The 24,822-nt window shown below is 39.6% G+C and overlaps 2 protein-coding genes across 6 annotated transcripts in view; one reads left to right on the forward strand and one right to left on the reverse strand.

Moving 5' to 3' along the window:
* Hmmr (hyaluronan mediated motility receptor) overlaps positions 1–16,783 on the reverse strand; it is a 32,622-nt gene extending 15,839 nt beyond the window's left edge. For 2 of the 5 annotated variants that reach the window (XR_013053220.1, XM_006971626.4), the window contains exons 1-7: positions 16,412–16,774; positions 11,979–12,077; positions 11,242–11,321; positions 8,045–8,092; positions 6,590–6,778; positions 5,341–5,427; positions 5,151–5,251 (exon numbers count right to left, since the gene is read on the reverse strand). Coding sequence is in view for 2 of the 5 variants with exons in the window: in XM_006971626.4 (XP_006971688.1) it covers positions 5,151–5,251; positions 5,341–5,427; positions 6,590–6,778; positions 8,045–8,092; positions 11,242–11,321; positions 11,979–12,077; positions 16,412–16,457 (650 nt within the window). In the remaining 3 variants the exon portion in view is untranslated. Of the gene's footprint in view, positions 1–5,150; positions 5,252–5,340; positions 5,428–6,589; positions 6,779–8,044; positions 8,093–11,241; positions 11,322–11,978; positions 12,078–16,411 lie in introns of all 5 variants that reach the window. The other 3 variants (XR_013053219.1, XR_013053221.1, XM_076578178.1) reach the window with 3 other exon arrangements.
* Positions 16,784–17,046: 263 nt separating this feature from the next.
* Positions 17,047–24,290, forward strand: Nudcd2 (NudC domain containing 2). The gene is made up of 4 exons (XM_006971625.4): positions 17,047–17,235; positions 18,786–18,834; positions 19,252–19,403; positions 23,665–24,290. Exons 1-4 carry the CDS (start codon positions 17,047–17,049, stop codon positions 23,746–23,748), a joined length of 474 nt encoding a protein of 157 aa, XP_006971687.1. The 3' UTR covers positions 23,749–24,290.
* The last annotated feature ends 532 nt before the right edge of the window (positions 24,291–24,822 follow it).

Below are 24,822 nucleotides of genomic sequence, written 5' to 3' on the forward strand. Positions count from 1 at the left end.
ATAGTAGTTACTAGATGCTAAATACTATTATGTCAGGTAAGGTAACTCCAGAGGTCAAATTCTTACCTATAATTTCATGTGATTTTTCAGGTTAACAACTTAGATCAACACAGGTGACTAGACTTTATTTACATGATAAAGCTTTCCAAACATGCTCTGATGAAAGCGGTACGATGAGAACCACAGTATAAATTAGAAATGGTCTTATTTTGCAGCTTTCCTAGTTTTCTTACCAACCCAAATCACATTTTGTGTGCTAAGAGGCTGCCATGCCAGGCTGTACAGTATTTGATTACTTATATGATTTAAGTTCTTCAAGATGATGTAGTTTGAGGGATGAATGAGATTTAAACAGACACATCATAATAGAAGATACATAAAGTCTATAAACACACATAACAGCACTCAACATTAATAAGACATTAAAATAATAAATTACTGCCAGGTCATATGGTGCAGGCTTGTAAATCCTAGCAACCTGAGAGGCTGAGGCTGGAGGATCTGGATTCTGAAGACTTCCTGGGCTACTTGAGACACACGACCTTGCTTCAAACAGGAACAAAGACAAATGAGAAATTAGCATATGGCATCATTAGAAAGGCTGAAACAGACCAGCAATATCAAACACTATGATTATAGAACGACTCCAGGACCACACCTGGCTGCAGGGTTGTAAAACAGCACAGCTATGCATGCATGTGGTGTGTGTGTAGATGTGTTTCTGTACATGGGTAATTCATGAACAAACAGCTTCGTGTGTGCATGTGGGAGTCTGTGACATGTGTGAGATATGTTTATGTATGCAGGTACACACGATGTGTGTACTTGTGGAGGCTGGGAAGTCATCAGGTGGCCTCCTGTTATACTTGACTTCATTTTTCAGAAGCAGGGTCTCTCAATGTGGAGCTCATTGGTTTGGCTAGGCTGGCTGACGAGCAGGCAGGCAGCATCTGCCTGTCTCTATTCACCAGTGCTGAAATGATACACAAACCCCCAGGCCCAACATTTTATGCAGGTCCTAGGGATTCTATGTGGGCACTCAGGTCCTCTGGTTTGTGCAGCAGGCACTTTGTTCACTGAGCCATCTCCCAGCCCTTAACTCTGAGCTAGAAAAGATGTTTAATACACATTATTCTGGTCTGAGATTCCCACTCCTATATGCTTATTAAAGAGAAATAAAAACACATTCATGAAGACATACACATGTGCATAGCTGTCTTATTCAGTAGTCAAAAAACTAAAAAACAGCTCAAATAATGATCAAGAACAGTAATAAACTGAGAAATAGTCATTTAGTGAAATTAAACTAAGTAATGAAAATGAAAAAAATTATACTACACATGACAGTATATATGAATTGTGATGAACAAGTCTTTTACTCTGAATAGTATTGTAGAATACTATTTTAAGATCTGTTATGTTCGTTTATGCTGTGGAACATTTGTTTAATGATACAAAGATGTGCTGCATTCTTTTATGTTGCATTTATTTACCTCTGTGAAGCCGTGTTACTTTGCCTGTCTAAAACACCCGATTGGTCTAACTAATTAGGAGCTGAACAGCCAATAGCTTGGCAGTAGAAAGGATAGGTGGAGAACAAATGGGAGGAGAAATCTGAGAGGATCAAGGAACAAGAGAACAAGAAGAGGAGGATGAAAGGGGCCAGCCACTCAGCCACACAGCCAGCCAGGCATGGAGTAAGAGTAAAAGCAAGATTACAGAAGAAGAAAAGGAAAAAGCCCAAAGGCAAAAGGTAGATGGGATAATTTAAGAAAAGCTGGCTCAGGCGGATCTCTGTGAGTTCGAGGCCAACCTGGTATACAGGGCAAGATCCAGGATAGGCACCAAAACTACACAGAGAAACCCTGTCTCAAAAAAACCACAAACCAAAAACCAAAAAGAAAAGCTGGCTCACAACAAGCCAAGCTAAGGCCAGGCATTCATAAGTCTCGCTTATGATTTCTTTGGGAGCTGGGTGGCGGACCCCCCAAAAGAGTAAAGAGCCAAAAGAGTAAAAACAACCAATAACAGAATAATGATAAACTTTCCCTAAATACAAATTTATAAAAGAGAGAAAACAGTATGGGGGATGAGGAACATTAAAAGATTAGAGAGGCAGCATTCTGAGGGGTGGAAATGTTTTCAGTTTTGTTAAAGGTGTCACAGGTGTATATGGCTCTGAGGTCATCAAAATGAAAAATTGTGATCTCTACATAGTACTATATTACATGGTAGTTATAGCTCAGTGATGTTTTTAAAAAGCTATAATTTGACATTAATCCTATCTTCCTATACCTGTGTTTCAGTTTGGGTTAGACAACTATCTCAACACAATGATGCTAGAAGAAAGATTTCAAGATCTTCCCTGTTCATCAGAACTGAAGATGCACAAAAGCAGATGAAGGTAACAACTGTCAGAATGTTGGAGAATGATTAGGATTTAATTGTCACTTAAGAGGTTAAGGAAGAGCCAGGGAGAGGCGGTGGTGCACGCCTTTAATCCCAGCACTCGGAAGGTGAGGCAGGCAGATCTCTGTGAATTTGAGGCCAGCCTGATCACAAAAAGAGTTCCAGGATGGCCAGAGCTGTTATGCAGAGAATCCCTGTCTCAAAACCACCCCTGCCTCCTGCCCCACCCCCAAAAAAGAGGTTAAGGAAGGCAATGAAGAAAGTAATAAGGAAACAGTTATAGTAAATACAGCTTTCAGAGAAGGGCAAATAAAAACATCGGTTAACAACTTACTGTAGCCTTAAGTTAATAAAAGGAAACAATAAAAATCAGAGCAGAAATAAATAAAATGGGGACTGAAAAAGGCTTACTCTGTAGCTTTGACCTTCTGATGTTCCTGCCTCTACCTCAAAAATGCACCTGGCTCTTTTCATTGACCCCTTGCAATTTTTTTTTTTTTTTGCTTTAAACTTTCCAAGGACCCATCCCTAGAGGTCTACTTCCCCTAGCTCTGCCAAACCTCCTCAAGGTTCCATAGCCTCCCAACGGCATGACCAACTGGAATCTGGTTCAAAATATGAGCTTGGATGGGACATGTGACATTCAAACCACAACAGAGATATTATTTCTATAATAAAAATTATAAAATATTGATATAAAAATGTAAAGGCTATAAGTAATTCTTCATATTTATAGATAGAAGAATCAATATTGTTATAATGTTCATACTCAAAGGAACCTACAGATTCAGTGCAATCTCTAACAAGATAGCAAACTGAGAAATAAATCTACAATTTGTATGAAATAGTGAAAGACCACATAACCAAGACACCTTGAGCAAAAAAGACAATGCAAGAGTGATTACACTACACGCTTTTATATACTACACAGTTATTATAATGAAAACACTGTGTTAGTGTAAAACTAAGACAACTGGATAAATCAACAGCCTAGAGCCAAGGGGGCAACAAACAGGCCCACAGCACACACTTGAGACAAGAGAATTCTCACAAATGGTGCTAGGAACACTGTGTATCCACATGCAGAAAGATGGTAGTAGGTCCTTAGCACCCCATCAGCTTCCAAAGTCAACTCAAAATGGACTAAGAACTTAACACTCAAAGCAATAATATTACTAGCACACACCCAGGGGAAATGCTTCAGGACACTGAAGTGGCATGGGCAACTGGCTTGTGTGTGTATATGGCAAAACCCTCAAAACAGAGAAAGCAAAATTAAAAATAAATGTAACCACATCAAACTAAAAACATTCTGGACAGTAAATATCTATGATGAGACCACCTACAGAATTGGAGGAAATATTTGCAAAGTATATCTCTAATAAAGTTTTGATGTTTAGATTATATAACAAACTTTGAAAATTTAATAGTAAAAAACTCAACCCAATTAAACAATGGGCAATAGATATAAATGGACATTTTTCAAAAATATATAAATGGCCAACAGATATACAAAAATGCTTAATATTATTAATCACTAGGAAAATGAAAATAAAAACCAATGTGAAGTATTACTTCACCCTAGGAAGAATGTTCATTAAATAACAGAACAGACTTAGCAGGTTGTATTTACATTTGTGCACATACACACAAACCGGTAACAATAATGAAGAAAAAGAGGCTATCAACTTAAAAGTGGAGGGCCATAGGAAGGGTTGGAAGGAGGGTACCTGGGAGGAGATAGCGGGAGAGAAAAAGATTGATTCTGGAGGCTGGAGAGATGGTTCAGCAGTTAAGAGCTCTTATAGCTCTTGCAGAAGACCTAGGTTCGATTCCCAGCACCCACATGGTGGCTTACAACCGTCTATAAATACAGTTCCAGGGGATCCAATATCCTCTCTTGACCTATACACTAGGCATGCATACGGTGCCAATACAAACATATGGGCAAAGTACTCATAAAGATAAATAAATCTTTTTAAAAAGTCTGAAGTTAGTAAGGATACTGCTAAGGATACTGAGGAAAAGGAATTCTTGTACACAGGTGGTAGGAAAGCAATTTGCCATGAATTATCATGGAAAACAGAATGTAGGTTTTTCATAAACAAACAAACAAAACACTGAAATGAACTAGCATCAAATCAACAATCCTATTTGTGGGTACACAGCCAAAGGAAACAAAACCACACTATATGGAAGTAATAGCTACACTCCCACGCTAGCCTCAGCACTACACACACAGCCACGACACAGAAGCCACGGACACCTAGTCAAGAGATGAGTGGGTAAGGAAAATGTAGCAAAGACATACAGCGGAACAGGACTTAAGCATATAAAGAAAGCAAAATCCTTACACTTGTTACATCATGGACGGAACTAGAGTTCGTTATATCAAGTGAAACAAGAGAGGCACAGAGACAAATACCACATTTCCCAAAAGAGTGGAATTAAAAATTGGTTATCATAGATGCTGAGGATAGAACACGGTTACTGAAACTTGGGAAAACAGGGGAAGGCCAGCATGGGAATGGTTGGTCAAGAGGAAATGTGTCGTATTTTTCACTATAAGGAAGTGAGAAGATTCTTATGTATAATTTGATTCCTCACTAAACAATGTATATGTACATTAAAACATTCAGAATTCTGGTAATGTATAGTTATGTATAGTTTAACAGAGCAGTTAAAGTGAAAGAAAAAAATTAAAAATTGTCACTCTTAACCTTTTTCCTTTTACCACTTACAGTTTTCCCTCCAGTTGGACTATTTTCCCCTGAGATTCTTCAAGGTCCTTCTGTGTGGCCTGCAGCTTCAGCTCCATGCCTTCCTGTTTAGCCATCATACTCTGCACAACAGAGATAACTATTTTAGGAAATGAGAAATTCTTAGGTCCCCAGAGTCAAGAGCCGTGTACACACCAAAGGCAGCACTCACCCTCATCTTCGTTTCTCTTTTATTTCTAAGTTTCATCAACTCCAGGCTTAAAATTCTCATATTCTTTTGGTTGCCATCTTCAGAAAACTGTAACATAAAAATTCAGAAATATTTTCTGCCAAGTCGCATGTACACTTAAGTCTGGTATGGCATCAGATGCCCATTATCTCAGCACTTGAGACAGGCAAGGTGATGGAGAGGTCAAGGTCAGCCTGGGCTTCCTAAGACCTTGTCTCAACAACAACAAAAAAAAACTTACTGAGATACTGATCACTGGGCCTGTCACCGGAGCTATTAACTGTGTGCAATGTACTTTGAAACAGTCTAAGTCAGTGGTTCTTAACCTTCCTAATGCTATGACCCTTTAATGAAGTTCCTTGTGCTGTGCTGACTCCCAATCATAAAATTATTTTTGTTGTTCCTTCATAACTGTACTTTTGCTACTGTTATGAATCATCATAATGTAAATATTTTTAGAGACAGAGGTTTGGCAAATGACTTGCAACACACAGGTTGAGAACCACTGGTCTACGTGGTCACTTACTGGTACATGCTAGAAAGGCCACTGTAGGGTTTAAGACAAACTCCAGAAAAAACTTGTGGAACTACATTTGCTAAACTAGTCTCAGCTGCCTGGGACACCTGAAGTATACAGGATGTGGGGCCTAGTCCAGGCCTTCTAGGTCAGGATCTCCCTTAGGTTCTAATATACCTTTTACTCCCTACATAAAGAGTAGAGCCTATCACAGGCCCTGAATAAATGATGAATTCAACTGAACAGTGACTTGCCTCTTCCATCTATTTCTGCCATTGGTTAATGGAATCATATTACATTCATTAGAATCTACTAGTACATTATTTACTTACAAACACAATGTATGTATTGAGTATATTCACTCCATTAATTATTTCTAAGCTCTTTAATTAAAAAAAAAAGATAAAAATAATCCTACAGAAGTAGGCTAATATTAAAGTAGTTAATAGTCACAGCAAGACTAACAGCTTGCCAATGTCTACTACATTCTATTCAGACCCTTGCTTGCCTTCTTGAAATAGACCAGTACTTAGCATGTCCACCATCACTCTAGTTTGTGTGATTAGGACCAGTGAAAGCAAGAACTCCTACCCTGTAGTGTAAGTGTATAAAGAGCCTCAACCCCACTTCTAAGTTTCATAAGCTTAAACTGCCAAACAACTTGAATTAAAGGTAAGGACCATTCCACTGTGTGCTCTCAGGAGGTTCAACTACCTTAGATTTTAGCAGCTCGTTGGCTCTGGTTAGTTCAATAAGCCTTTTTTCCAGTGAAGCATTACTTGCAGAAAGAGACGTTTTCTCTCTGACGGCTGCACTTAGCTTTGCTTCTGTCTTCTCCAACTCAGATTCCATATCCTGGATTCGTTTGTCCTGAGTACCTCGCTCCTGCAAAAGCACACGAATCTGGAAAAAAAATGAGAGAATAAACGCATGATTGATCCGATTGGTACCAGAAACCTCAAATGTTCTAAGAAACTTATAATTTGATATGGTGTTCAGGCATTCTTATTTTACTTGCTATTTGAATAATCATATTTACCTTATGACACATGTTAACGATATGCATTATAAATACAGAATGATTAGTTTTGAGACGCAGAAGCAGACAGATTTGTGATTTTTTTCAGCCAGGCTGGTCTACATAGAGTTCTAGGCAAGTTAGAGCTACATACTGAGACCCTGTCTCAAACACACACATACACAACAAAACACAATGATTTTTACTTGCCATAAACTTACAAGTGTAAGATAGCTAGCTATTTATTCCCTTAAAGGTTGTAAAAACTCTTGCTTTCTCTGGCCCTAATTTCACAAATTTAAATTAGTTTGAAGGGCTGTATGTTTGCTATTTGAAGAAATCAGAGTCCTCAGTAGAATTCAACAGGCTGCAGTGAGCCATCAGTTTTGTCGTCTCTACTGGTGAACTAAACAAGAGCAAAACAAAGAAGCTAGTATTTGTCAATAGTAAACAAAGAAACAACACACTGAAAATGTCTAGGGAGGACCAGGGAGATGACTCAGTAGGTAAAGGGTTTGCTGCTCAAACATGAGGATTGGAGTTTGGAGCCCCAGGATCCATGTATACCAGGAAGGTGTTGTAGCCCATTTGTAATCCCAGTACTTAGGATAGAAACAGATCTCTAGAGTGAGCTGGCTGGGCAGACTAGCTGAAATGGAGAGTTCAGGTTCTGTGAAACTCTGCCTCAATACTGAAGGTGGAGAGCAATTTAAGAAGACACTGTTTTCCACATCTAGGCACAGGTGAACATTTTTACATAAAGTATGCATACCACACACCCATGCAAAAAAAAAAAAAAAAAAAAAGTCTGGGTAAAAGCTTGCCAATCTAAAATCTGATGCAAATAATCAGTCCTAATCTTGGCAGTGCCACTTCCTCATCAGCAATGTCACCAACTCAATCATTACATGTGTGTCAACCACAACCTCCTCCTCATTGTCATGGATGCTCAATAAAGCAGTTAATATTAAATTAAATGAGAACAGTGACTAAGCCAAGGAACTGTTCCCTAGAGGTTCTGATATGAATGACATGTTTACCTCACTGCAGAATTACTCAAAATGTTATAGGATCTCGGCCTGCAAATCTATGTAATTCTCTTTCTATTATATAGTATTTATTCCCCCGTAAGTTGAAAGAATATGGTTTACCTCTTTTTCTAATCTCTTCAAATCTTTATCATTCTTCTGAGACTCCTTCTGTATAAAAATCAAAAAACAATTATGAACTTACGTGCCACAAACACCACAGCCCAATCTGATATTCAATTAATTATTTTTGGTCTTTTCCAAAGTAAAAGCAATTAATGTGTATGGGTGTTTTGCCTGCATAAATGTTTGTGAACTATGTGTGTGCCTGGTGCCTGCAGAGGCCAGAAAGTGGCACTGAATCCTTGGGAACTGGAGTTATAAACTGTTGTGAATTGCCAAGTGGGTGTTGGGAATTGAACTTGGGTCCTCTCAAAGTGCAGCCACTGAACCATTTCTCTAGCCCCTGAGTCAACAACTCACTATGTAGTTAGTACACATTGGCCTTGAATTCACAATCCAACTTTAAAATGCTGGGACTGAAATCACATACTAATACACCTATCTTCATGTGTATCTTAAACACTGTAGAGAGCTATTAAATATTTTATTGGCAATTTCTCTGATAAATAAAATACCACCCACCCTACCCCCAACCCCCGTTTTTCCAAGACAGGGTTTCTCCATGGGAACATACTCCCAGACCAGGCTGGTTTCAAACTCACAGAGATCTGCCTGCCTCTGGCTCCTGTGTGCTGAGATTAAATGCATGTGCTACCACCACCTGGCTAAAAACATTCTTAAAACCTGAAAAGATTTCACTTTTCTAAATTTCAACCCATTAGAAAAATAGCTTTTCCTTTCCTTGACAATAAAATTAGAGGTCTGTAACTAAAACTTGTGACTATGGTTTTCTTCATGGCATTTAATTTACATAAGACATAATCTTCACATAATGTTGTATATAGCAGCCATTCTGACACAATGGAAGAAAATATAAACATCCTTACTGACATTTATACATACATACGTGTGTGTGTGTGTGTGTGTGTGTGTGTGTGTATATATATATATATATATATATATATATATATATATATATATATATTTGTTATAGGTGTTTCTAGGTTGGGAGAAAGGCCTAATAACTCTATTCATTTCAAAACTGATCGCACTTTAAACTAGAAAAAGTCTATTATTTGAAAATCTATGCATAGTCATATGTATAGTCTCCATGGGAATTTGTGAGTTCTATAATTTAAAATTTTAAAATTGTTTCACCAAGAAATTCAAGTCATGTCATTTATATCAATCTCCACAAAGAACATTTGCATGCCCACTATCCAATAAAAAGTCAAATATGTACTTTAAATTTTTTAATATTAGTATATTATTTATGAGAAAGTACAAAAACTCTTATATGTATCCATATTTCATAGCCATAACACATTATCAAATTAAATGTAAAAATATTATCAGACATTTATGCACATTTTATAAAAATTCAGACACCTGCTTTTCTAAAAAATTTAGAATTTTCTAATAACAGGATTGCTTTTAGTGGTCAATCAGTTGCCTACCAAGTATAAGCTCTGGGCTTCATTCCCAGTACCAAACACAAAAAATGAGGAATTAAAAATTTTGTTCCTGGGCCTCGAGAGATGGCTCAGCAGTTAAAAGTACTTGGTGATCTTCTAGAGGATCCAGTTTGGTTCTTAGAATCTATGTTGAGTGGCTCACAACTACCTGTTATTCCAACTTCCTGGGACTGGACACTGTCTTCTGGACTCCATAGGCATCGCATACATATATATGTGCTCACACACACTGTCTTATGGTTAGTATTGCTGTGATAAGACACCATGACCAAAAGCAAGGAAAGGGTCTATTTTGCTTACACTTCCACATCACAGTCCATCACTGAAGGAAATCAGGGTAGGAACTCTGGAAGCAGGAAGTGATGCAGAGGCCATGGAGGAGTGCTGCTTACTGGCTTGCTCCTCATGGCTTACTTAGACTGCTTTCATATAACACCAGGCCAACGAGCTCAGGGATGATGGTACCATCTACAATGGGCTGAGCTCTCTTACATCAATCACTAAGAGAATGCCCTACAGTCTTCATAAAGGCCAGTCTTATGGAGGTTGTCTCCTCTCAGATGACTCTAGATTGTATCAAGCTACATAAAACACAGTCAGCTGGAGGGGGGGTTGTGGTTTGACCCCCCACATACACTTTTTAAAACAAAACTTAGTTTTTCATTAGCACTAGTTGCATTTCAAGTACTCAGTAGCCATATATGTTATTTACTCCCACAATGGACAGTACAGCTCTATATTACAGAATAAGAGGCCTTAGTAACTACCAAATAAATCAAATGTATCAGTCACATAATAATATCTGTTAATCTGCACAACTCCTAAACAAAGTGACATTCTTAGGAACTAATGAAAAACAGTAGGGTCTTGCTTAAACAATATTATAAAGTTCTTACGAGTTTATTTAGGTTTTTTGTTTTTGTTTTTAAACTTTCCAAGACAGGGTATCATGTAACCCAGGCTAGCTTTGAGCTCTCTGTGTAGCCAAGGTTGGGCCTGAAGTCTTAAACTCCTAATTCTCCTGACTCTGCTACTCAAGTGCCAGCATCAAAGGCACACGTTATATAGCCAGCTCTATTAGGAAGAATTTAATTTACTGTTCAGCAATTTGAGTAACAACCTCCTTTTGGTCATCGAAATTTTTATTTTTCTCTTTTCTTCAGCAATACATATCCTTCTCCACAAAAAAAGAAGACAAGCAAACAAACAAGTAAATAGAATAAAGCAACTCAGATGATACTAACAAATCAAAGCATGACACATTTGTAAAGGCTTACAAGGTAATTATCAGATTTATCTCTATAAGGAAATGGCTTTGTAATTATAAACTAAGAGCCCATTCAAAGAGACTTACTAATAAATTAGGCAGAATGTAAAACCTGCTAGAGTTCTAATGATACTTACATTACAAATAGATTAAAAAAAAAAAAAAGATTTACTCTTATTTATGTATATGTCTATATGTGTGTATACCTTGTGACTATGAGCGCCCTCGGAGGCCTACGAAGTTATCAGATCCCCTGTAACTCCAATTCCAGGGGCAGGGACCTGAACTCAGGTCCTCTGAAGAACAGTAAGTGTTCTTATTGAGCTAACTCTCTAGCACCAACTTACATATAAATTTAATTTATACACTTAGCCATTTTAATCAAATACAGTATCTTGCAGGTATGTAGTCAATGACATAATTAATATACCAATTATCTTATAACTGTTTCTCACCTTTGACACCAAAGTCTTTGCCTTTTTAGATGAAGCAAGCAAGGTAGTATCTTTGTCAACATTAAGATTTTGTTGAGATTCTGGAAAAAATAAATTAATATGACCATGGTTGATGTTTGCATGTTTTAACCATATACAATAAAATTTCCAAACTTCTTACTGAAGACAGTAATTGAAGCAAGATAAGCTTTCCTTTGGGTTGTATATTTCAAATAGTTACTTGCACAATTATTTGTTATAGACCTAAAACCTTCTTGATATTCTTTTTTTTTTTAAATAAACCTTTTTTCATTTTTAGATGAAAATATAAACCATATAAAAAAGTTTTATTTTTTTTTAAAATAAATTTGTTCATGTCTGTGTGGGGCTATATGTACTTGAGTGCTTGTAACCCAACTGAGGTCCTCTGCAAGAGCAGTATGTGCTTTTTAATCACTTAGCTAGCTCTCCAACTCCTTATTGGCAGTCCCAATATTTTGACAGAAAAGAAAACCAATTATCAAAAGGGAAACTACCTATCTGCAAAGATCTTGCATAATTTCTCTTGTTACATACTGTGTAACTATAAAAAATATCATTCTGTACTTGATTCTTTAATAAATATACCAAATAATGATATTTAAATACACTTCTGATCATGAAACTCTAGAAGTGCAAAAGCATTTTAAAATTTCAATAGTATTGCTTACATTAGGTTATAAGGCTGTATAACCACTGTTTGTTTAAGGACCCATTACCTCTTTGGTTTTTAAATCTTTGTGATTTCTGAAAAGACACTGGTCCTTTAGATACTTCTGAAGTTTTAACATCATAAGCACCTGGAGATGGAGCACAACCTACAGAAAACAAAAAATAGCAATGTATCATTTAAAGTTATTATTTGATTACTACTATTAGCATGTTAGCAATACCTATAAGTATCTATGATCTTATGTTAAACACACAGGAAGAGGCGATCTCAATCGAGGAACTGACTTCATCAGAAGTTCCTGTGATATTCTACCCCTAGGTAAGTGGTCCTGGGTTAACAAAGCATGCCATGAAAGCAAGCCAATAAGCAGAAGTCATCCCCCTGTGCTTCACTTCCTGCCTTGGTTTGCCAAGGATAGACTGTAACCTGGAAACCAAATAAACCCTTCCCACTCTGCTCCCCACACATACACGCATTATCTAGCTGAGTTGTTTTCAGTCAGTTGATGTTTTCAGTCTGTTGATGAATTAATATAAATGGTTTCAGAAAACTTGTATTTCCTAAGATATACCAATATACTATGATGTTTTTGCTTAATAGTCTTTCTTCCCTGGTCTTGATCTCTCCAGTGTTCCACTATTTAAGTCAGGCTCACCCAGAACTCACTATACTCTAGGCTCATTTTGAATCCATCAGTCTCTCAATTTAGCTTCCAGGGTGCTTAGATCGCATGTGGCATGATGGCTCGCTTCAGTGTACCTTCCTTTACCTAGCTCTTTGTCCTCTCTGAAAGTATGGGCCAGGTGGTAGCCTATGGTACTAGGACTCAACATGCTTGAAGAGTTTTTTTTTTTTTTTTTTTTTTTTTTCCCGAGACAGGGTTTCTCTGTGTAGCTTTGCGCCTTTCCTGGAACTCACTTGGTAGCCCAGGCTGGCCTCGAACTCACAGAGATCCGCCTGTCTCTGCCTCCCGAGTGCTGGGATTAAAGGCATGTGCCACCACCGCCCGGCGCTTGAAGAGTTTTTTAACCCCGCCCCCTCCACTGGCTGCATGCCAAATCAAAAGCTTTTCCACAGAGGCATCTCTCAGAAGCAGAGAGCAAAGGAGAAGAGCCCTGTTTTCTGTATGCGGAGTGGAAAACTGTAGTGTCAATAAGAGCTTGTCAGTGCAGTAGAGCCAAGCTACACAAGACAGTCTCTCCCATTTCATGTCAGCCACAAGGAAAGCATCAGAGGAAATATAATTTCGGACTTCATTTTTTTTTTTTTTTTTTTTTTTTTTTTTGGTTTTTCGAGACAGGGTTTCTCTGTGTAGCTTTGCGCCTTTCCTGGGACTCACTTGGTAGTCCAGGCTGGCCTCGAACTCACAGAGATCCACCTGGCTCTGCCTCCCGAGTGCTGGGATTAAAGGCGTGCGCCACCACCGCCCGGCTCATAATTTTATAAATACAAGAAACTACGAGCTTTAAAGAAACAGAGTTCATGGCTTCCTTATGCATGCAGATCTAGCCTTGAGCACTGAAAATGCGCCATGTTACAACACAGCTGCAGCTAATGTGGACAACTGTAATGGAAGGGACTTTGAAGCAGGTCCATTTCATCTCTTTGGTGTCTATGTTTATTTTGGTCCCACATGTGTCTGAATCTCTTAAGACACAAAAATCTGTAAAGCCCCAAGCAGGCTTATTACAGCAGTAGATATTTACTCTTAGAAATGTACCTGCTTGTAATTAATATACACGTTTTCACTAACTCTCTAGAATCTCACCAAATAATCACTTTTTATCTATTATGGACTTCAAGTATTTAGAGATGTCTATTTCATTATCATGGATTTTTTTCTTCTTCATACTAAGTATCTATTATTCTATCAACTTTTCTTATAATGCAGACCTCTTATGTGTCTCGATTATTTTAGAAGTTTTTATTTACTATTCTATTTAAAATTCTGAATGTGTGTTCTGAATTAGGACTATGAGACCATTACTAGAAAAGTCACAGAGACAACAGAGGATTTCCACAAAGTTAACCTTCTCTGCTGTTATAGGTACAATTCATTTGTAAACCCTGTTATTTATTAATCACAAAGTGGCTCCAATTGCTGGTTTGATTATTATTATTTTTCATGTATTTCTTACCCATGTTGGTATCTTCTGACTTAAAACAATCAAATCAGCTAATGAAGTAATGGGTTTCTGTATGGGGTTTTTATTACAGTAATGCCTTCAAGCTTCCAAACTTCTGTATTTTCTAGTTAGCCATTTAGAATTCATTGTCCACTGTCAATTTTGTTCAGCCCATCCTCCTTTACCTTCCAGATGTCAATCTGGATATTGCTTCTAGCTTTTGCAGAGTCCCAAATTAGGCTAGAAAATCCTCACAGCCTCTTCTATCTTTCCTCCAACGAACTTCCATGCTTTCCTGAGGACTTATTTGCTCCATCTCCACATCAGACAAAACTGCTTGCAATCAGGGAGAGCCAGCACGTCTACTGCTCTAGTATTTAGCTCATGGTTGTGTTGAGCGGTATGTAAAACATACTGGTTTGGGGTGTGGGAATGGACTCGGCTTTTGTAATCAGCCAGGTGATGGATGATTCATATCCAGCTCTATCTGACAAGCTACAGAAAATACTGTGCCAGGTACTTTGTGCACATACAGAGAACACACTGAATAAAAACATTAGATTCCCTCCTTTTCCCCAGGATGATTTTTCTTGAGGTGGAAAAAACAAAATGAAACAAAAAAACCTTCTGGTTTTGAAGATTACTGAGTTAAAAGAAACTACCACTGACTCACAACTATTAAATATTGGGTAAATGTTATTCTTGAAACTGTAAAGGCTGAACTACTACTCCTTAAAACCAAACAGCAGCTGAGCCATATGTGGTGGTGTGGGTTTGTAAGTTTCAGAACAGATGGGAGACAGCAGCAGGAGTTCAAGGCTAGCCTGGGATACATGAAACTCTATCTCAAAACAAAAACAAACAAATCACTGGGCGGCAGTGGCACATGACTTTAATCCCAGCACTCAGGAGGCAGAGCCAGGTGGATCTCTGTGAGTTCAAGGACAGCTAGGGGTCTACAGAGCCCTGTGTGTGCCACCACACCCACAACAACAACAATTCCACGTGGACAATAATAATATCATTAAGCTGACAAACATCATCCACAGATCAGCTTTGAACTACAAGGTGCTCAGAGCAATTTTGAGATGACTAGCTGAGATGATCCAGTCTCAAAGACTCCTTGAATAAGGACTTGAGATAAACCCTGAACTTTGGGTCAGGCTCCCAAACTACACAGAGAAACTCTGTCTCGAAGGACAAAAAAAAAAAAAAAAAAAAAAAAAAAAAAAATCTGCTCTGATCTTTAGAACCTAAATTGTTTGAGTATCTTGGAAATGGTGTGGCCCATGAGCTGGATTAATCTGACCACTCACTTGACCTTGTAAATAGAGTGGGGTTGACAGAAATCAGAGATGTAGTACTGACTATTATAGTATGTTATAGTGGATATGGCCTTTGATGGTGGGCTCTATCACTGACTCACTGGCTTTTCAATATAGTCAGAAACTCCCTCAAATTTCTTATTTGTAAAGAGTACAGCTTTAGTACTTTGCTCATCTGGCTGCTTAAGGGAATAAGTTCCAGACCTTAGGACAGTACAGTTGTACCGTTAGCACCTGTCAAATCATACCCAAGGCTCTCTAGTTATTGTGGTTAAGAGCACAGGATGTATCAATGAAAGCCTGGGTTCACATCCCAGTTTTGTCAGTTTAGTTTTATAACACTGAGCAGATTTCAGTCTCATTTTTTCTCTTCTTTTACCTAAAACTTTATGTGTTGGGAGGGGTGAGTCACTGACAATCTTTCTATGTAGCTCAGGCCACTAGACCTGGAAGCATCTATTTATTAATGATGAAAACATTAAAAATTCCTTTACCCTAACTTTTTGGACACTACCACCATCTACACTCAATTTACTGTGCCATTGACACACCAAGTTCCAGTGTTTAATCACTAAAACTCTGACTATTACTTCAGGATTGTTTCGAGAGTGGAAAAAAAAATTTGGAGCAGCTGTTATTACTTAACTGATTTCTCAAGCTCCATGCTTCTATGCCTGAATGCATCGTCAAAAAAAATTAAAGAAAATTCAAACGAAAGTAACTTTTTTTTTTTTAAAGGAACGTAATGCCTGCCAATTCTAAACCCCTTGAACCAATTTTAGTTTCACTACGGCGTTGATGGCTTATTGGTATAATTTCCGGCTTGAAGGCTCGCCGTGTCGGGGGAGGACCCTATTTCACTCGGAGACACGTCCCTACCATCCTAGACCGCACTTGCTGAGTGTTTACTGCATGTATTTTGAGAAAAACAAATACCATCCCAGCCCTTAATCTGGCTCCGGGTCGACTGAGGGAGGAGGGGTCGAGGGCGCGTCCCCTTCCCACCCTGCTCCTGCACCCGTACGCACCCGAGGGGTCATTGAATCTTTTCAGGGGCGCCTTAGGAAAAGACATCCTGACAGCTGGATCCACGACGGCCACCGAACGCCTCTGCAACTGTCTGCTCGCTGAATTCAAATCCTCCCCGCGTCAGCCAACCCGAAAAACCTAAACCGAACTGACCAATCCTAAATAGGCCGAGGAGCATGCGCACTAGATTTGTACCGCGTCCAATTGGGAAGACTGTAAGCTGGTAGCCAATGAGAGACTGTTTCTGTTCGCCGCCGCCGCTGCTCTATCCAATCACGTTTGGTGTTGCTCCAGTTTCCTCACGGTTCGCGCAAGCGCACTTTGCCGGTGCCGGTAGGCGCGTCCGTATTCTGGCGTCAGACAGGTTAATAGTTCGCGAGCGCCGGTCTCCTTTGTTCCGTTGTCATCGTTCTTGGGATGCCAACCTCTCTGGGCTTCGGTTCGTCCACACCAGGTCTCGCGAGTGTGCTAAATGGGCCCTGAGAGGGAAAAATTTGCACGCTCGGACACGCCGGCTTGGGCTCTTGCGCATGTGCAGTGACCCCAAGGCGCGGAGGGCAGCCTCCTGAGTCGCATCCCGTGTGTGCAGTGCTCTCTCGGAGCGTTGTCCCTGTCCCTGCGTGGCGTCCGGAGGATGTCTGCCCCGTTTGAGGAGCGTAGTGGGGTGGTTCCGTGCGTCACGCCGTGGGGCCAGTGGTACCAGACCCTGGAGGAGGTGTTCATTGAAGTCCAGGTGCCCCCGGGCACTCGCGCGCAGGACATCCAGTGCCGCCTGCAGAGCCGGCACGTGGCTCTGGCCGTGGGTGGCCGTGAGATCCTCAAGGTAGCAAGCCAGGGCTTGTCCCGAGTTCCTTCTTCTGGCCTCCCCGCACCCCGAGTCCTAAAATTCACGGTTTCAGAGGGATGACTGCTGGGTGGAAAGGTCAGTTTCTGGCTGGCAGAAAGAAAGCAGTAAACTGATGTGGCGAGAGCGGGGGCAGGGTGGGGGGACTAATCGCAGCACCCACTCCCAGGGCAGACCTTGCGTGGGCGATAATGTAAAGATTTGGTGTCCATCTTTGTGTCTAAAATAGATTTGTGCTACTTCTAAATCCTCTGGGGTTCCTCTGCTGACAGGAGGCTGACTAGATAAAAAGAACAAATATGCATCTTCTAGGTACTGACTGACCTAAGTCCCGGAGAGTGTAGACAAAAGGTTTCTAAACTCTTCGTGATGTGTAGGCAAAAAATAATGAAGAGGTGTGTGAAGAAAATAGTGCCTCTTCTATTTGGTTCATCAATATATTTTTGAATCTGGCTACGCCTTTAATCCCAACACTCTGAGAGGCTGAGGCAGGCAGATTTTTGTGAGTTGGAGGCCAGTCTCTTCTACAGAGCAAGTTCCAGGATAGCCAAGGCCTGTTTCACGGAGAAACTCTGCCTCTGGGGAAAAAAAAAAGAATTTTCACATAGCAATTTGAGATTATATTTTGCCCCTTGATTAGATGCCTAGCCTGTTGGCTGGCCATATAGTGTAGTGGTGAAGGGAGACGTGCTATGTTTGTAATCTTGACAGAAAAAGTTGAAAAATTAGTCACAGCTAATTCGACATCAAATCTGCAATATGTGATTAAATCTCCTTAAGAAACTGGCATTTTCTAGTAATAGCTTCTCAAAAGAGATTGAACTGGCTTTTAATAGCATTCACTTTAAAGGATAGCATTTTCCAGACAGGCATTGGGGCACACACACCTTTAATCTCAGCATTTGAGATTCAGAGGCAGGTGGATTTCTCCGAGTTTGAGGCCAGTCAGGTCTACATAGCGAGCTCCAGGACTGCATAGAACAGTGGCTCTTGAACTTCCCCAAGGCTGCAACCCTTTAATACAGTTCCTCATGTTGGGATAACCCCCAGTATAAAATTGTTTTTGTTGCCACTTCATAAATAATAGGGTTTTGTTTTTTGTTTTTGCTACTGTTATGAATCATAATGTAAATATCCGATGGGGGTCACAACCCATAGGTTGAGAACCACTGACATAGAGACCCTGCCTCAAGGAAAACAAAAATAGAACATTTCTTCTAGTTTCAGCAGGAGTTCATTTTGATTCGTAAAACATTTTATATATTAATTTCACATGTATTCTATTAGCAATGAATAATATGTCTTCATCCGTTTGGTTTAGAGGGTCCTGTGTTCTTTTGCATGCTAAATATGTCAAATTTTGTAAACTGGAGTCCCTTTCATTCAATGGGAGGAAGTTCAAGGTTGAGTACCTATAATTAAGCTGAACTAGTCCAAGATGTGGCTTAGCTTGAAATGAGCTAAATCTTCATTGTAAGAATGTATAAAATTTAATGTTGTATCTTTAGTACCTTATATTTATTTTCCAGGGAAAATTGTTTGATTCTACAATCGCCGATGAAGGAACATGGACTTTGGGTAAGAATAATCTATTATGATTCATTAACTTTTCAAAAGTAGATTGTGGGGGCTGGAGAGATGGCTCCGTGGTTAAGAGCACTGGCTCTACTTCCAGAGGCCCCGGGTTCAATTCCCAGCACCTACATGACAGCTCACAACTGTCTGTTATCCAACTCAAAGTGATTTGATACCCTCATACAGACATAACTGCAGGCAAAAACCAATGCTCATAAAATTAAAAAAAAGTCATTTAAAAAATTTAGATTGTGATAACGTTTTTTCTTTTTTTAAATCTTCTTGTCCTTGTAGCTGTGAAAGATGGAGAAAAGTGTTGGTAACAACTGTGTATCAGAATTACCTAACAGTCTTTAGAAAATACAAGTATTAACTCTTTCTGTAATGACTCTGTAACTTGTTTCTCATTTTTATCTTAAGAGGATAGAAAAATGGTCCGCATTGTCCTGACAAAGACCAAGAGAGACGCTGCAAACTGTTGGACTTCTCTTCTAGAATCTGAATATGCAGCTGATCCTTGGGTGCAAGACCAAATGCAGAGAAAACTTACATTAGAGCGGTTCCAGAAAGAAGTAAGTCAGATGCAGGTGTGAGTACGTACAGTTACATGATCCAAAATGACAGGTTTTCATTCATAACGTAGTATACAGAGTACTTAAAAAAAACCTCCTGGGTGAAGTTTAAAGTGAATGGTAAGAAAACAGCCTAGTGTGTGGGGTTTAAATTTCACAAATATATTCATTGCTGTGAGACTTAAGATTGCTGAATGCACATCAGTAATTCATGAATAATAAATCTAAATAACTGGACCACTGTAGTATACATAGTATAAAAAGATGAGAGATCCCTGCGTTGTAACAAAGGTGGGGGTTCCTACCTTGCTTGTTTTCATGGTGCTTTTTTCTTTAGTAGTGTAACTTTGACCTCTTCCCCCAATTGTACATACTGCTAAAACTCATCCCCTCTAACTGCTTTATTTCTCTCATTTGCATGTATAAAACTATCTCTTTCCCTTTGATACTGTATCTTTGTTTTTCTGTTTTAAACAAACGTGTATATACATCTCTGAAACTGCTTAAATGTTCCAAGATAGATTTTGGGAGAGGAATTACTTAACTACTGAACTTCTAATTACTTAACCACTGGACTTTTAAAAGTTTAGTGGATAATTTCTATCTATATCATGCTCATTTCCAAGTATATGTCTATAACCTAGACTTTGCCTGTAAACTTTCAACCTGCATTTCCAGTTACTTATTGAACATCTCCATTTAGCTATCTGTCAGACTCCGTGTCCAAAGTGAACAAACTAATTTCCCTCCCAAACTTATTCTACTTTTCATATTAGTTAATGCAAATTAGTTGTTTAAGATTAAAAGGGTGCGGGAGTGAGGGTGGGGGACTTGGAGATGGCCCAGTGGATATGGCACTTGAGATGCAAACATGAGGACCAGAGACCTACTGGAGGATCCCCAGAATCCATGCAAAAGGTAGGCAGGTGTGGGGGCTGCCATTGATCCAACACTCGTGAGGCAGAGACAAAGGATCCCTGGGGCAAGCTGGCCCTCTAGACTATCTAGAATTGGGAAGCCGTTGAAGAAAACACCTGATACCGACTTTAGTCCTACGCAGACACACATAGGTGCATCACACAGGCCCTCCCGCCCACCAGGCAGGTTACTGACAACTCCGAGGAATCTTATTAGCATTGTCTTCTGCTTCCATTCAGAGTTTTACCACTTCACACCGCTGGATCTGCTAGTACTTGGTCTGGGTTACTTCAGGAAATTGCCAACTAGCCTCCTAGACTCTTACCCAAGTAGTCATCTTAAAGTAGCCATTAAAGAAGTCTTTGAATAGTAAAAGTCAGACCAGTGCGTTTTTCTTCTCAGAATTCTCCAAGTTCTTCCTTTTCTTAATGGATAATTGGTCGGTTACTTTCTCACGCACCCCTCCTTTGTTTTGTTTTTTTTTTTTTGTTTCTCTCTCTCTCTCTCTCTCTCTCTCTCTCTCTCTCTCTCTCTCATTGTAATTTTGTTTCATTTTCTTGAGACATTGTCTACCTGTGTAGGTCTGGCTAGGCTGGAACTTTATGTATTCATCAGGCTGGCCTTGAACAGAGGTCTGCCGCCTCACTACTGGGATTGAAGGTGTGTACCAACATGCCTGGCTCTGCTGACTCTGACTGGCATGTTTATTCTCTTGTAGCTTTCAGCTCATCACATTTTAACTATCCCATTTAAGTCTATAATCTTCTCTCTAACTCTTTCTGCTGCCGTACTTCCTGTTTGCCTTTTTTATAGCACAAGCTTTAACACACTAAGCCAAGGGTTGGCAAAATGTAGCCTGGGGAAATTCAGTCTGCTGTATGTCTCTGCAGGTAAAGTTTTTACAGAGGCATACCTTTGTTCACTTAGTAATATGTTATATATAGCCCTTCCTTCCTTCCTTCCTTTCTTTCTCTTTTAATCTAAGCCTTTATCCCCTTTCAGGTGTGATATATTGGGTTCAGATTTAATTATTAGGATGATGGCATACAAGGTGTGTAGAGGGAAACGGTGTAGTAAAAGGCTGACCACTACAAAGAGCTCTCCCTTTGGTCCTCTACCCTCGCCATCCTTGTCCTCCGAGTCCACGTTGAGAGCTGCACACACCAGTATTTCTAAGTCCTTCTTTCTTCAGAGAGGGATACATCGAGTTCATTTTGTTTCTAAATCATTGTATGCCATATTGCTTTCCAAACCTATTTGTTCCCTTTTAGATACTCCACTTGCTGGTAGATCCCTCTCATCTACTAGAAGTTGCTTCTTGTCCTTTGCCCCAAACTTGCAAGTTACCAAATACTTTCAAATGTCTTCAGTTGTATCACTCTATTCATCTGTCCAGGACCCTTGCCTTAATTGACACCCTCAACAGCCCTGGTCTAAGCAGCTTACATATTCAGGATGGTTTCTCTCCCTGCCACTAAGTTAACAGGAGAAGCATACTTTAAAAATTCATTTAAATATTTAAAATTTAGATTTATTTAGTTTATATATGTATGAGTGTTTTGCCCGTGTGTGTGTGTGTGTGTGTGTGTGTGTGTGTGTGTGTGTGTGTGTGTGTGTACCATGAGTCTTCTTGGTGCCTGAGGAGGCCAAAAGAGGCTGATAAATTCCCTGGAACTGGCATTGTAGACACCATGTGGTTGCTGGGAATTGAACCTGGGTCCTCTGCAAGAGCAGCCAGTGCTTTTAACCGTTGAGCCATCTTTTCAGCCACAGTAACTTTTTTGTTGTTTCGTTGGTTGGTTTTTTTGTTTTGTTTTGAGGTGGTGTTTCTCTGTGTAGCCCTGGCTGTTCTAGAACTTGCTCTGTAGAACAGCACTGGCTTTGAACTCATAGAGATCTGCCTGCCTCTGCCTCCACTGCTGGGATTAAAAGTGTAGACTGCCACCACCTAGCTACAGTAACTATTTTTTTTCCTATTAGTTTGATACAGTACAAATTCTTATCCTAATAGTGAAATGTTTCACTGAGGCTTGCCCAGTGATTGGGTAAAACCAAAACTTATTATAAGCCACAGTCATCCTAGGGTCCCCCCTGCTATGTAGCCTCCCTAGTTCTATGGGTTGCAGTCTGATTGTTCTTTGCTTTATATCTAGTATCCACTTATGAGTGAGTACATACCATGTTTGTCCTTCTGGGTTTGGGTTACCTCACTCAGGATGATATTTTTCTAGTTCCATCCATTTGCCTGCAAATTTCATGCTGTCATTGTTTTCCTCTGCTGAGTAGCACTCCATTGTGTATATGTACCACATTTTCTTAATCCATTCTTCAGTTGACGGGCATCTAGGATGTTTCCAGGTTCTGGCTATTACGAATAGTGCTGTATAGCAGTTTCTTTTTCTTTCTTTTTTCTTTTTTTTTTTTTTTTTCCGGACCTGAGGACCGAACCCAGGGCCTTGCGCTTGCTAGGCAAGCACTCTACCACTGAGCTAAATCCCCAAACCCAGCAGTTGCTTATAATCAAGTGTTTATGACAGGAGTCATGTAGTCTGCATAGTGTAAAGTGACCACTGCCTGTTTCTGTACAAGTCAAGCTTGCTGAGCTCTGTTTGTTATTTATGGTTTGCTGTTTGTGTTTTCCTGCTACAGTGTAAGCTCCTCTGGAACAGAGGTCTTTAATTTGTTTACCTTTGAAATCCGCATGTGTTTAATGGTATTTTCCCAGTAGTAGGGGCTCAGTAAATGTCCATTAAACAAATGTTCCCAGAGAAGTCTAAAGCTTGAAGAAGTACTTCATAATATATAACATGCATCAGTATGCTAATATACATATAACTCTTAGAACTCTCCATGCCTTATGGTAAGCTTCAAAAACTTGCTGGCTATTAGCTGTGTTTGGTGACATTCACCCTAATTCCAGCTGCTTAGGAGGATGAGGCTAGAGAACTGCAAGTTCAAGGTCAGCCTGGGCAACATAGCTATACCATGTTTCAGAAGAAGAAAAAAAATTAAATTTAAAATGGGTATACTTCCGTGTAGAGTACTTGCCTAGCTTGAAGGAGGCCTGGGCCTGTGTTCAAGGTATCTGTAATACCTCCTGTCCCCCTGAAAAAAAAGCTTTTGGAATCTTTTTATGCAGATAGCAAATTGAAATCCATGTTTCACTGTGCAGCCACTGGTATTGTCACGTCCACACCACTCTTGTCAATATTTACTGATCTGAACGCTGAAAGACATGTCTTAGCTTTCATTTCCCCTTAGGTGCTTACAGTGAAGTTCGGTGTCTTTTCTTTTTTGTGTCAATTGTGAATTCAACAACTTATTATTATTTTCTTTCTTTCAGAATCCTGGTTTTGACTTCAGTGGAGCAGAAATCTCAGGGAACTACACAAAGGGTGGACCAGATTTCTCAAACCTTGAGAAATGACTTAGTTTTGTTCCATCTTGTGGATCCCAGCAGGTGCTGACAACTTAATGCAGCAGGTGATATGAAGAATGAAATACGGATGTCTACAGTTAACATATTGCACAATGTATTTCAGTATGGTTCTAAAAGATTCCATTGAGAGATGATTTACATAGGTGTCCTGTGGCTAGATGGTAACTTTTCTGGTTCTGCGTTAAGTTTTATATGCTACATTTTACTAATTTCATATTTAATTGTATTTTTACTACAAAAGCATTGGATTCTAAATCATATGAAATGAAAAAGTGCCTTCAGGGATTTTTTTTTTTTCCTTTTTTTGGTGTGATGCAGGAATGATGTTCAGTAAACTTCTGAGTAAGAATTATGCGCCCCTTTGTCTAAATATGCTAGTCCATACAGGGAAGTACAGTGCTGGAGAAAGTTTAAGGAAGGACAAAAGTACACAGAAGAGCTGTGGTTAATGTGTAGAAAGCTTACAAGTATTAACAGTTTAAAAATCTTGTACTATTTTTTAATAAATCGACATGATGCTGTCACCTCAATCTTTTACTAGTTTTTCGTTGTTGTTGGTGGTGGTCGTTTGTTTTGTTTTGATTCCCAGAAGTATGTTTTCTCAACAATGCGGTCATTCAAGTTAAAAAAATCAGCCTGGACGTGGCACTGCTGTCTAGTCCTCAGACCTGACGCCGTCTGTGTTGAACTGATCAGCAGTATCCTTTAAGTACCAAAGCCCGGCAGTTGGCTCTGGAGCTCACTGCAGTCTGAAACAAGATCCCAATTTTTCCCTGTCTTTTACTGCTTTGCCATTTTTCCACGAGAGAAGCTGGCTAGGCAGCCTGGCCTGTAACTCATGGGGATCTTTCGGCCTCGGTCCCCCAGCTACCATGACTGTGGGCGTGCACCTCTGCCTGCCTTAGCTTCTGTGCTTTCGAAAATCACAGGGACTTTGTTGATTCTTCAGAATGAGGCTTGTCTGGAACGGTCCCCAATACTGTCTCCTGTCATGAATTAAGAATTCCACCCTATTGCTGATGATGAGTGCTGGTCAGCGAATAAGGGAGTATTTGCTAGGTT

The sequence above is a fragment of the Peromyscus maniculatus genome, chromosome 8, assembly GCF_049852395.1.
Source record: "Peromyscus maniculatus bairdii isolate BWxNUB_F1_BW_parent chromosome 8, HU_Pman_BW_mat_3.1, whole genome shotgun sequence".
Classification (NCBI taxonomy): Eukaryota; Metazoa; Chordata; class Mammalia; order Rodentia; family Cricetidae; genus Peromyscus; species Peromyscus maniculatus.

Coding starts and splice junctions, on each gene's coding strand:
- Nudcd2 (XM_006971625.4), top strand. CDS start 17,047: ATGTCTGCCCCGTTTGAGGAGCGTAGTGGGGTGGTTCCGTGCGTCACG. Junction 18,835..19,251: donor TGAAGGAACATGGACTTTGG/GTAAGAATAATC, acceptor TTTTATCTTAAG/AGGATAGAAAAATGGTCCGC. Junction 19,404..23,664: donor TAGAGCGGTTCCAGAAAGAA/GTAAGTCAGATG, acceptor TCTTTCTTTCAG/AATCCTGGTTTTGACTTCAG.